Source organism: Mizuhopecten yessoensis, unplaced genomic scaffold, assembly GCF_002113885.1.
Source record: "Mizuhopecten yessoensis strain PY_sf001 unplaced genomic scaffold, ASM211388v2 scaffold9987, whole genome shotgun sequence".
NCBI lineage: Eukaryota > Metazoa > Mollusca > Bivalvia > Pectinida > Pectinidae > Mizuhopecten > Mizuhopecten yessoensis.
The window spans coordinates 1,955,681-1,969,423 of NW_018408322.1; the positions used below are offsets into that span (position 1 = coordinate 1,955,681).

At 34.8% G+C, this 13,743-nt stretch overlaps 1 protein-coding gene across 1 annotated transcript; it reads left to right on the forward strand.

Annotated features, from left to right (window-relative positions):
* Positions 1–902: 902 nt before the first annotated feature.
* On the forward strand, positions 903–4,600 carry LOC110459202. Its single transcript, XM_021511342.1, has 6 exons — positions 903–991; positions 1,365–1,411; positions 2,375–2,468; positions 2,859–2,968; positions 3,418–3,579; positions 3,977–4,600. The coding sequence occupies exons 2-6, from the start codon at positions 1,375–1,377 to the stop codon at positions 4,345–4,347; spliced, it is 774 nt and encodes a 257-aa protein (XP_021367017.1). The 5' UTR covers positions 903–991; positions 1,365–1,374; the 3' UTR covers positions 4,348–4,600.
* Positions 4,601–13,743: the final 9,143 nt, after the last annotated feature.

The following is a 13,743-nucleotide window of genomic DNA, read 5'->3' on the forward strand; positions in this document are numbered from 1 at the left end:
AAACCTACTGATGAGATTGGGAGTGTGTCGGGATATCCTAATCTCTTCCTACGGAATAACATTATACAATTACGCTGAATTAGGCAAAATGTTGTTATTGTCAAGGGCTGGATTAGACAGTTTTCACTGTCACCACACTTAAATTAGAACATACCAAATTCACCTGGTTTATACACCTAGTCTTATGTAATATAGTGTGGTAACGAAGGCAAGTCTATATAACAACAGAGTTTGCTTGAAATGCACTTTAACAACAAATATTAATTATAACAATTCGAGGTTCTTAAATATCACTTAATCATAACCTAGTTCGTAGGTCGTCTCAAAGCGGTTCACACATTATTATCCGTGGTTATAAGGCCTTCGCAACCAGCCAATATCTTTCACAACTCCGTGGGGAGCATACACCAGGTGCTGCCATTTCGGCGCTCACAGCTAGCATTCAATATTTCTAGCACTGCCCAACCACGTATTCATTTACAGCTGAGTAAACAAGCGGAGTAAAGCATCTTGCTCAAAGATACAACACAGTGCCGTGACGTGATTCTAACCCGCAACCGTTCGGTTACGTGCCCGGCGTCCTACCACTATACTACCTTGCCCTATTATAACGTTGCATATTTTGAGTTACCTGTCAAACAAAGTACATGTTTTCCATACTCATAATAACATAACTAGTTCATACCTGTAACGCTTATTTCATAGTGAATTATTGAAGTATAAGTAATAAGATTTGTTTTGCCAATGTTATTTAATTAGCTAACAGCTCATATCATATTGTGTAACGCTCAATAGGTTAGCCATTGTTTAAAGGTATCATTATTCAATTGGGCGTCAACAATACCAACAAAACAATCGATGATAGATTGTCCAACATAGTTTTGAATAGTAGCCAAAATTGTATGTGTTAGAGGAACGTTATAATTCCCCTCTGTATAAAATCTTGACTGTGGAAGATCTGCTAAAGTTCAAGTTAGTTTATAGCTATAGGGTAAGTGAAATTACCATGATGATGAACTATATATCAGAAATAATTGTTAGGAAAAGAAACTAATTAACTGTTGATTATGAAAGAAGGCTTATTTTAACAATACTACCGTCCTACTGAAACTGTTGATTTTGTGTTCATATTTTATGGTAACTGTTACGTCAGCACTTCGTGATATAACCATCTTCCTTAATTTGTCTGTTAATTTGTCTGTTAATTTTGTTAATTTGTCTGTTAACTGAAACATGAAGCTTTAGTATTTATAATAAAACACGTTCACCTTATATATCAATATGTTATCAAGGTCGTTTATGATTATTTTGAGAAAATATTAAAACATGTTAAATAAATACACAAATTGTAGGTCTTTTTTCAGAGAACATACCATGGCTGTTTTGAAGTATTTGTTCGTGGTAATGGCAGGTATGTATCTCTTTATTCTAAACATGACATAGTGTAGGTTGTACTACACCCGACTCATTGAATACACCCGTTAGAAGTTTGTCAACATTTTAGGTTACCAACTAACAGGTAACACTTTGGACGTTATTCCATTGGAGAAACATGTTTTTTAGATAAGATATCTGAACTCGTCGTGGTTGATTATCATGTACATCTAGGTCTAATTAATTAAGATTCAAATTGAAAAAGACACCTGGGTAACCTCATGTATATACTTTTATAAAAGTATCTAACCCCCGTTAGATAAACATTTTAACCAAGCATCACTCGTTGGGGAACCTCTTCATATATAACCACACAATTTGTATAATATGCATTTATTGATTTGGTTAGAGAGGATACAAGGATCTAAAACAACATGATCTGTTTCTGACAACTGTACATGTTTATGGGATACCTTTGACGTCATTCAGCTTACATTTATGATAAAAATGAGACAAAATATCACAAGATGAACACCTTGCTTAAATATATTTTAAAAGATGTACTTATTGTTTTAAGATATATGAGGAAAAAATCTGAAAAGTATAGCAGCAATATTTTGTATCAGTTAATGTTTATAATTTCTGATTGGTGATTACACAAATTACACGAACTAAATATGTTATCCGTAAACAAAAACGGTAAAGAAATCAAACGTTCTTAGAAGAGGATTTGTCTCCCCTTTTAAAAGACATATATATATTACTTTCACTCTATATGGACTGTGGAAACTGGCAATGCATTGATAAATCACAGTATGATATTTTCATTGTAAAAATAACATAATATTAGTTGCGAAAACCAGTTTCCCTTCATCAAGTGTTTTTCAAAACTTATCGTATTTTGATGAAAAACATTATAATGCTTTTTCCCTAAATGATAAATATTTTGACAGTTATATTATTGCTTAAAACATGTATTCGTCATGTTTCTTTCTTTCAGGTCTGACCTGCCTTGAGTGCAAATATTTGAAAGCAACCAATACTCCGCAAACCATTGAAACTTACGGGTACAGCTTCTGGTTGCAGTATTCAAGGTAAAACAATCAACGTTAGAGTCTCGACAAACGCTCATCCGCGTGCAAAACTAAAATCTTCAGCAAACGCTGTATATTGGAAATGTTCGCCTCTCGACGGTATAATCCATTTTCGCGCAATATGAAACTCGTCCTTCTTACTTACTTTCTCCGAAATTATGTTGCTTTTAAATGTTCACTGCAATGATAAATTTGCGCTCATTACGGAGGGCGAAAAAAAAAATACAATTCAACTGTAGCGAAGATATCCCGGTATACAAAATGTTTGATTGTGTTTACATAGATCAGCACATTTTCAAAATTGATGTAAATCTATTTGGAATTTGTTTTGGTTTTTAATATGTGTTGTACCTGTCACTTTGTTATTTCATGTATAACCCTACATTACAGCAATATGTTTCAAAGCTGGAGCATTGAAACGGAAGATAGCTTGAACGTTGTCGAGGTCATGATAGATACGGATATTGAGACCTGCTGTGACAGTTTAGAACTATTTGATGGTAGGTATTTACTTACATCAATTAGTACAAATACGGAAAATATGTCGGGTATGAAAACAACTTTGATGAATTATTTAAAAAAAAAACACCTGCTAGAGTTTCGTGAAATACATTAGAGATTAAACAAACAAAAGGTAAACAGCTATAGCGTTGTGCTTGTTAAATAAATAAGTTGGACTAGACCGGGATTTGAACCCTGAACTTCAGATTGTGATACCCAGGCTCTAGCCGACAGAGCTACCTCGTCAGCGGAGGGGGCCTGGTCTAGCTCTGCTACAGTTATTAAAAAACGAAATTAAGGGGAGGTCACTGTACACACAAAGAAAACCAAGATTACCGTTGGACAGGGATCCTTAAGACAACAAGTGCATTGTTTAACAATTTCCATGAAACCAAGCTGCTATTTCAACGATATTTTATCGTTTGTATTTTCATATAATATATTCCAGGTCCTAACAGTGAAGCAGATTCTCTAGGAATATTTCGCGGAACCTATTCTGGGAATAAAGTTACAAGTTCTGGTCGGCAGATGTACGTGGTGTTCCGAAGTGACAGTTCAGTGCAGAGGAGAGGATTTCGACTCGCATATAAACAGGTGGATGAAAAGAAGGGTAAGTTTGAATTTTTTACTTATGTCAATACATTTCAAACCTTCATACTGATAAGACCACACAACGATTGATATATATATATATGTTTTAACTACCAGATACAAAACTCGTCTTTCTTCTATTGACATGAAAAAGGTCTTACCTTAATCAAAATCGTTTGTAAAAATATCAAAACGTATTAATAACCATTTCTCAGCACACAAATTGTGTAAAACAGATAATGACTATAAGGGTGGCTTTTAAAAGATTTTCAGATAATTCACTAAATATTTAAATATCATTACCATGTAAACCTGAGCAAAATTTCAGCTTGTTTATATCTCATTAAAAGCGTCCTGTTCATAATTTATTTGAAATCATACATAACTTTTCATCTTATTCCTTATTTTTTTTTTAGTTATCTGGATGATTGTTGGAATAGTTTTGGCAGTATTAATAACCATTTTGAGCGTTTGTCTGATCCTGTTCCTCTGTGGTGTGTGCAAGTCGAAGGACCAAGTGGCCTCCATCCGACCTAACTATGGACAGCATCAGCAGCCTGTCTGGATGATTCCTAGGCCACAGAATCACGTTCAGGTAGTTCCTGGGCAGTTTGTACCACCACCGACGTATCAGGACGTTACCTATCAGAATCAGCAGGCTATGGACATGCAGGACATGGACCGAGGAGTCCGGCCAGGAACAGCGGACATGGCAATGTCAAACGTATCACGTGACAACATAATGGTAAATTCACTACCACCAAGGCAGCATTACGAGAGAACATGAACGTTTGACTGGACGTCACTAGTGACCTGTGTTCGAACATTTGACTGGACATCACAACTGATCTGTGCTGTGACATTTTATTGGTCGTCACAACTGAATGTCACTTTAGTATTGTAATGATTTTGTTCTTTAATATATTTGCTAACATACATTTTGTTACTACCCTTTTTTGTTGTTCCCGCGTTTGAAATGTTGATGCTATTTTGATTTTCTTGTATGAAGATGTATGACTATGTCGTCAGATATTGTCACGCCACTGTGTTGTTATCAAAAGAAAATTTATTAAAATATATTTTTTTACATGCATGCGTTACCTTTGTTATATCTTTGTATAATGATGATTTAGGTTAAGGTTAAATTAGTATACCCGGTAATGAATTCTGATGTGATTTTGAAGCATTAAATGCCTAGAATATACCAGGATTTTTAGAAAAAGTCAGATACGATATTCATTTAACCCTATCAGCATATTAATATTACAATGAAATTATAAAGGTGTGGTATTGCTTTATATAAATGAATGTATAACCAGTATGATTTTCCGTCGTCTCGGGACAAATTCAAGCCTTACCAACACTCAAAATAAATATTGTCGTTAAGAATCGTACGGCAAATACTGGAATTCCTAAATGGATTTGATTTTCATATCAACTGATCAAGGAAGTATCGATACCGCATTATGTTCAGTTCGTAAAATTGGTTTTGAGAGACCATATAACCTCCCAGGAAGAGAACAATGTTATCGGCTATCGGACGTCACAGTACCTACTAAAATGTCAACTCATTTGGAACCTTTAACTTATATTTAAAAGTAAGTACAAGTTCAGGTGAATGGCGTTGTTCAAATAAATTGTATAATATGAACATTTAATTAAAAACATATAAGATAACGTAGGAGTCAATAAACAGAATTTAAGAACTAACTATGTGGGGGTAATTATCCTTTGATAATAAAGCTATGGTATGCTTTTCCTTTTATTTTTACTCTGTGGTATATTTTATCATTGTGGGGTGACGTAGTGGAAGATTCAGTCAGTTCAGTATTGTGAATATGTAATGTTCTATAAATATTGTATGTATATATTAATTTTGAACACTCGACTCTATGAAAAATGCAATTGTTGACTAAAACATATACACGTATACATAAACAAGGATACATTCCTTGTTGTCTCTTTCTAATTATCCATGCTTGAGTCACACCATTCATTACTAATGCTTGATTTGTTCTGATATGAGTACACAATTGTGTAAAATCTGAATATCATTGTTTGTTACATAAATTGACTACTGGAACACCATGACAGTGTACTCACCTTTTACTAAGGCGGTCGGTATTCCCCGATCGGAAGTGAAAAGATATGGACTCACCTGCCCGACCACGTAGGTTTTCTCTGGGTACTCTATTTCCTCCCACAGTATAACCCCCGCGCTACATGTAACATACGGGCTAACAATAGTGATAAATATGTCCAGCAGTGTTTGTAATATAAATTTGATTAATTGAACATCTTCATTTTTGAGGAGGCAGCGACGGTGTAATTATCATGGTTGCAATTAATGTCTCGGCTAGGCAATTCGCTGCCGAAAATATCAAGTTCATACCAAGTCGAAGAATTGTGTTCCATCGTATTTTGTGTTTCTTAGTAACGTATAGATTGTCTTGTGTCTTATTACACCATCGTCGTTTTACAGTTGCATGGATAGAAGCAGGTACCATACTTGGATCCTTGGTTGTCATAGTGATTGTAGAAATAGCCGTCTGCCTATGTTGCGCATGGTCGCACAAAGCGATCAAGATTCGACCAATAGGATATGTTTGCAATCATAGAGAACACTGCAACAATCGGTTGATATACATTTAGACAACCATCTAGCTACCAATGCCGCCACAATGCGTCACATACAAGAATCATCTTGTGACAGGATAATTGCCTAAACCCACTGCATACAAGTAACAGTGAAACCAGGAGCAAGTGAAAGACCTCCGTCCTTTACAGCTGGGAGAACAAGTTCAAACACGTTTTCTGTGGCAACGTTTACAGTTACACCAGCACGTGTTGGTAATGCGTCTGCTTTTGACTCAGATGGACACTCCTTTGCTACCGGAAAAGGGAGATTGACAGATGGAGGAGCTGATCCAGACGAATTCGTAACATTTCGATCTAATAAGATGGCACTGTAAGAACTATGTTACTTTTGTAACAAAAAAGAGTAACGTTAAATAATCGAACCAGCAAACTCATACGTTCTACATGAAAGTACACATGTATGTTTGAGCTGAGAGGAATTCCATGTAGTTGAGAATAGGAATGTGACGTTAATGTTATATTCAATACACGTTATTTACAATAACCACATTTTTTCATTATTTTCTAATTACTCATTACATAAAGAACAAGGTAAAAATTCCAGTGTTAACGCATATCAGTTTAGAGTCATCTCCATTATTAACCGATCGTGAGTAACCACGCAGCTTGACATAATTCTTAAACAGACAATCAAAATAGATGTAAGCATTAATCTTTGTTCTTATATCAGTACATGTAACTATATTTCTCCATACTCATTTCGTCATTACTGGTTAATACAGTATACTTATAACGATATGGTTGCATATGGTTGGCTTAAATGGTTGCTAAGGCAAGTCTTTATAATATCAAAATGTGTTTGAAATGAACTAAGCATAATTTCATTTACATGTTTCTGCAAAACAAAGTACATGATTTCCATACTCATATTGACATACTGGTTTAATTATTATCATATGGGTAAATAGGTTTGTTTTGCCGAATGGTTCAATTAGCAAACACATCATATCCTATAGTGTTACGTTCAATAGGTGAGCTATTGTTTAAAAGGTATGAATCATATTACCAAAACGATCAATGTTAAATTGCCCAACATGTTTTTGAAAAGTATCCAAATTTGATTTGTGTCACAGGAATATTATACTTCCTGTTTTGTATAAAACAAACTTACCTGGGGATGATCTGTTCATTTTCAAGTTAACCTGTAGCAATAAGGTAAGTAAAACAATCGTGATGGTAAACTATATAACATATATAATTGTTAGGAAAAACATTTAATTGTTGAATATGGAAGAAGGCTAATACATGTTTTAACAATATAACCGTTCTACTGATAGTGTTGACTTTGTGTTTATATTTTTTTATGGTAGCTGTTACGTCAAAACTTCCTGATAAAACCGTCAACCTGAATTTGTCTGTTAATTTAATTTGTACCTTAACTGAAAACATGAAATTTTATAATTTATAATAAAATACATTTACCTTATGCATGTATATCAATTTATAATTAAGGTAATTTATTATGTTTTTTGAGAAAGGTATAAAAAAAACTGGTATATAAATACATAAATTGTTTTTCTAATTACAGAGACGGTACCATGGCTGTTTTGAAGTATTTGTTCGTGGTAATGGCAGGTATGTAACTCTTTATTCTTAACCAGAAATCATTTTTATATCCTGGAAGAAAGGACAAAAAATAAAGAAAGCCATGGAAGAACGGTGTAAATAATATATATATATATAAATTCATATCATATTATATTATCTCCGAAAACCACTGTAGGTTGTACCACTCCCTACTCATTGAATAGACCCGTTAGAAGTTTATCAATATTTTCGGTTGCCCCCTAGTGGGTATCACTCTGGACTTTTGTCAATCTTCTAATTAAGACGTTAAATAACAATTTTATGCGACATCGTCTTCTATTGTGACGTCATAGTTCATAGACAGGAATAATGTATTCCTAAGGGAAATGTGGTTTTCTGGATATTTTGTCTGAACGCTGTGGGAGCAACAAGGTCCCAACATTCGTGCTGGTTGATTATCATGTATATCTAAGTCTTGTTAATTGATTTTCAAATTGGAAAAAGCACAAGGGAAACCTCGTGTCTTTTTGTACCATTATAACTTTATCTTTATACCAAACGTAAATAATCAGAGTTGGATAAATAGTATGACCCACCATCACTGGTTGGGGAACTTCTATATATATAACCACACAGTTTGGATAATGTGCAGTTATTGACTTGGTTAAAGAGGATACAAGGATCTAACATAACATGATCTGTTTTAACAAATGTTATATGGGATACTTTTGACGTCATTCAGCTTTCATGTATAATAAGAATGAGACAAAATATTACAAGATTGACAACCTTCCTTTGATACATTCTAAAAGCTACTTATTGTTTTAACAGATCAGCTGAAAATTTTAATTAAAGCTACAATATTTTTTTATCAAAGTACACTAACTAAATATGTAATCCATAAACTAAAACGGTAAGGGCATCAAACTATGATATTTTTTAGAATATTCCTGACGAAATGTCAAATGCTGAAGACTTTTTTCGAAATTCCAGGCGATAAAGGTCAAAGTGACGATTTAGTTGTGAATTTCCACTGTGTCTCCAGGAAAAGGGAAACTTTTAAAAGGGCAGTTTATACATAACTTCCACCTCCAATGGACTGTGGAAACTTGCAGTGTATTAATAGTCCACAGTGTGGGAGTTTCATTATAAATAACATCATACCAGTTGCGAATGCCAGTTTCCCTCTCCTAAGTGTTTTTCAAAACTATTTTATCTTGATGAAAACATTCAAATGCTTACACCCGAAATTCTTAATATTTTGACAGTTATGTTAGCGCTGAAAACATTTATCCATTCTTGTTATTTGCAGGTCTGACCTGCCTTGAGTGCACGAAACTGACAGCATCCAGTACTTCGCAAACCATTGAAACTTACGGGTACAGCTTTGGGTTTCATTATTCAAGGTAAACCAATCAACTATAGAGTCTCGAAAAACGCTTCCCCCCGCGTGTAAAACTGAAGTCTTCAGCAAACACTGTATATCGTAAACTTTCACCTGTCGACGGTAAATTCTATTTCATCCCAATAAGAACTTCGCCCTTCTCATCTGCTTTCTTTGGATATTATGTTGCCGGTAAATGTTCACTGAAATGAGAGCGAAAAAAGGTTACATTTCAACTGAAGCGAAAATTTCCAGGTTTACAGTATGTTTGTATTATGTACACAATCATCATTTAACGAATGAAAAGCTATTAGGAATTTATTTTGGTTGTTACTATGTGTTGTACCTGTCACTGTGTTTGTTTATATCTAATCCTTCATTACAGCAATATGTATGAAACCTGGAGCATTGAAACGGAAGATATCTCGGCGGTTGTCGAAGTCGAGATAGAGATGGATATCCAGACATGCTGTTGCAGCTGTCATTGTGACAGTTTACAAATATTTGATGGTAAATATTTTCTGTAAACTTACTTGGATTAGTTTTGGCAGATACGTCGTACGAATTTTAAAACAATCATATACATAAAGCATCTCGTAATAAAAGCGCACAGTTAAGAGTAATTGTTCCTCTGCCAAACAACGCAACGTTTTACAGGAAACCAGTTTTGCGGACATGGCTTAAACCTTGATAAATCATTTCTGATAAAACATACATGGCTGGAACTTTATGAAAATATCAAAGAGGAAATAAACAAAACTTAATAACAACAACGCGGTGTTTGTAAAAAATAAGGGGGACTAGATCGGGATGTGCACCCTGAACTTCAGATTGTGACACCACCGCTCTAGCCGACAGAGCTACCTGGTCAGTGGTAGTGGCCTGGCCTAGCTCAGCTACAGTTATTCAAAAACGAAATTAAGGGGGATTACTGTACATACGAAAACCGGATTGCAGTGGGACCTGTAACAATAAGGTGTATTGTTCAATTTCCCTAAAACTAAATTACCATGTCAATGAAATATGATCTTAATACATGTATTTTATATTTCAGGTTCTAACAGTGCAGAAAGTTCTCTTGGAAAATTTTGCGGAACCTCTTCCGCAATTTCAGTTACAAGTTCTGGTCGAAGGATATACGTGGTTTTCCAGAGTAATAGTGATGATCAGAGGAGAGGATTTAAACTCGTATATAAACAGGTCAATGAAAACGTCGGTAAGTTGGATTTTTTTATTAATTTCAAACCTGCATCCCGTTAAAAGCTCCTGAAGACCATACGTCGATTGAAAGATATGTGTTAACTACCAGATATAAAATTTGCTTTTCTTCTATTGACATGCAAGATGACTTACCTGAATCACAGGTTAACTAAAATTTGCTTCTTTTGCTTGTAAAAATATCAAAACGTATTAACAACCAATGCTCAGTACACCAATCGTGTAAAAAAATCAAATAACTATAAGCGTTGCTTTAAAAAGATTTGCAGACAACTCATGAAACATTTAAATGTTATTACCAGGTAAACGTTTGCAAAATTGTATATTGCTCGCGCCTTATTGGAAGTTTTCTGTTTCTGATTTATTTGAAAATATATATGACCTTTCATTTCATGTCATATTGTTTCAGATATCTGGATGATTGTTGGAATAGTTTTGGCAGTATTAATAACCATTGTGGGCGTACTTCTGATCCTGTTTCGCTGTGGTGTGTGCAAGTCGAAGGACCAGGTGTCTTCCATCAGACCTAACTATGGACAGCATCAGCAGGCTGTCTGGATGACTCCTAGGCCACAGAATCACTTTCAGGTAGTTCCTGCACAGTTTGTACCGACGTATCAGGGCATTACCTATCAGAATCCGCAAGCTATGGATATGGAGGAAATGAACCGAGGAATCCTACCAGGAACAGCGGACAATCCAATGCCATGGGCAATACCGAACAGTGTAAAAGCAGTTTAACGACCATCAAGACACCATAACGAGAAGACATGATTTTAACAACAGAAATTATTGTCATTCAAATTAGCTTTTTAGGATATTTAATAAGGTTTCATTTCATTTCATGTTGTGTATTTGTATATAAAATTTTGCAACAATATCTCGTTAACAAATCATGCATGTACATTGTACATAATAAAATGTGTTTTCTAATATTTGATCGGGGTTCAACGTCTCTGAAACAGTGGGGAGGGGGCGGGGGCGCATATGATAACGGGTGCCTGGGAAGACACGACAGGAAGAGAGAGGAGGAGATAGGAAAGAAAGAATAGAGGGTAGGAAAGATAGAAAAAGTAGTATGGTATCAGGGGCAGCAGATAATCTTTTGCGTCCCCTTAAGTAGGCCACAAAGAAGGAGGGCCCGATTCTGTGGATAGCGTCACAGCAAGTCCCTTACAACGTGAATTACACGTGTATCATACAAGAATAGGAATATAAACGTGACAAATAATTTCAAAGTGTAAACTATAATGGTTTATAACTACGTAAAAGTCGGGTATATTGTGTGTCTAAAGTACCCCTTTGTCGTTGGATTAAACGTTTATTTAGATTTATGAATTTAAAGGCCGCTAGCAAACCTATTTTGAGGATGTAGATAAAAAAGCCTTCTGACACAGAATCTTTATTTATTGATTATGGTAAATAGAGAATATCTAATTATTTTCTTCATCGCCAATGCGACATTTCCCCTCTTGATACACATCTCGGAAATTGTACAAAGAAAACTTTTAAATTGCTTGTATCACTCTTTTTCTGAAACGGGTGACGATTGTAAGTTACCTGTGTTCGGCCATTTCATTGGTGGACACCTGAGTATTGTAAAAAAAAATGTGCTCTCATATATTTGCTTATATTCATTTTGTAAATACCCTGCTGTGTTGTTCCCGCTTTAGAAATGTTTATGCTATTTCGTTTTTCTTGTATGTACTTGTATGACTGAGACTGTTGCTCCCAGATATCGTCACGCCATTGTGTTGTTGTCAATAAAAAGTGTACTTAAAGATTTTGTATTACCTGGATGCGTTATTTTTATTACATCTTTTTCTCATGATGATTTTGGTAGAGGTTTAGTTATTATAATCGGCAATGAATTCGGATGTGATTTTGAAGTACAAGTATTTTAGAAAAGGTCAGAGAAGATATTTATTCAACCCTATCAGCAAATTTATATTATCATAAAATTGTAAAGGTGTGATATTAATTGATATAAATAATTCTATAACCAGTATGATTTTTCGTCGGCTCGGAATGAATATCAAGCCTTATCAACACTCTAAATTAATATTTACGTTAAGAATCATACGGCAAATACTGGAATTCCTAAATGGATTGGATTTCTATATCAACTGATCAAGGAAGTATCGATACCGCGATAAGTTCATTTAGCAGTAAAGTAGAGAACAATGCTACTGACGTCACAGTGACCTGGTAAACTGTCAACTCATTTGTAACCTTTAACCTAGATATAAATGTAAGTACAATGCAAATAATTCAAATGACAAATTACCAAACAGTGGTTCAATACCGTCCCACGTGAACCTTTTTGATCAGTATATCATAAACATAATGTTTTATTATTAAAACTACGCGCATACAACTATATAAAGTAGATATTTTATACCAAGCTATACACAACCGACACTTCGGACACTTTGAAGGTGTAAATGGTATTTTATTTACGCTTCAAATAACCCTTTCACCACTGTAGACCATAATGGACTCATCCAGATCAAAGCATGGAAGAGTTTGTTAAAGATACAAAGGGGTGAAAGGGTTAAAAACATATATAACATGAAGTAGGAATCACCAAACAGCATTAAACAACAAACTCCGTCCTACTCCCAAACATCAGGCACATACCAAACAACCTTTTTAGGAAGAGAGTCGATTCTACGAATACAGTAAGGACTGTTTTTTTAGTTTAGTAACATGGTTGTTCTGATATGCGAATGAAACATGAACCGGTTTATGTCAATTATGTTGAAGTTAGACCGGCTGCAGCTCGCTCTAATAACGGTAATAATATTGTTACATATGTCTACAGCCGGTCATAAATGTGACTCGAACTTAACTTATGTATCCAGTCTAATCACGTATACATGTTTATGTAATAGATAATGACCGAAACCTGGGATTTCTTCTGAATACAACCCAGAGATTCTAACGCCCACATCTCTAGGTTGTATTCACAACAAAACCCAGGTTGAGATCATTATCTGACTTAAACCAGTGTGCTCTTTTGTTTAAATACATACCACTTATAAAATATGTGAAAGATGTTCATCCCTTTGTTTTCGCTTAATTATTTCATATAGATAATAACAGCTGCTATTCTTTTCCTTAAAAACTGTAAAATTACCGGTCCAATCACCATGGGCACAGAATAATTATTTTGGTATAAATGTATGAAACACTCGTAGCAGTTTGTAACCTAATTCAGAGGGAAATTATGGGTGAGATATCATATGCCTGATTCATCAGCCGTTAAAAGTGTGTCTCTACATTCCTGTCCCCTGGATCAAAACAACGTATTTACAATGTATTCAATTCCATTTGATGAAATCCTCTGGTCATTCATTCAAACACAATTTATTCAATTCGTTTCTCCCCCCCCCC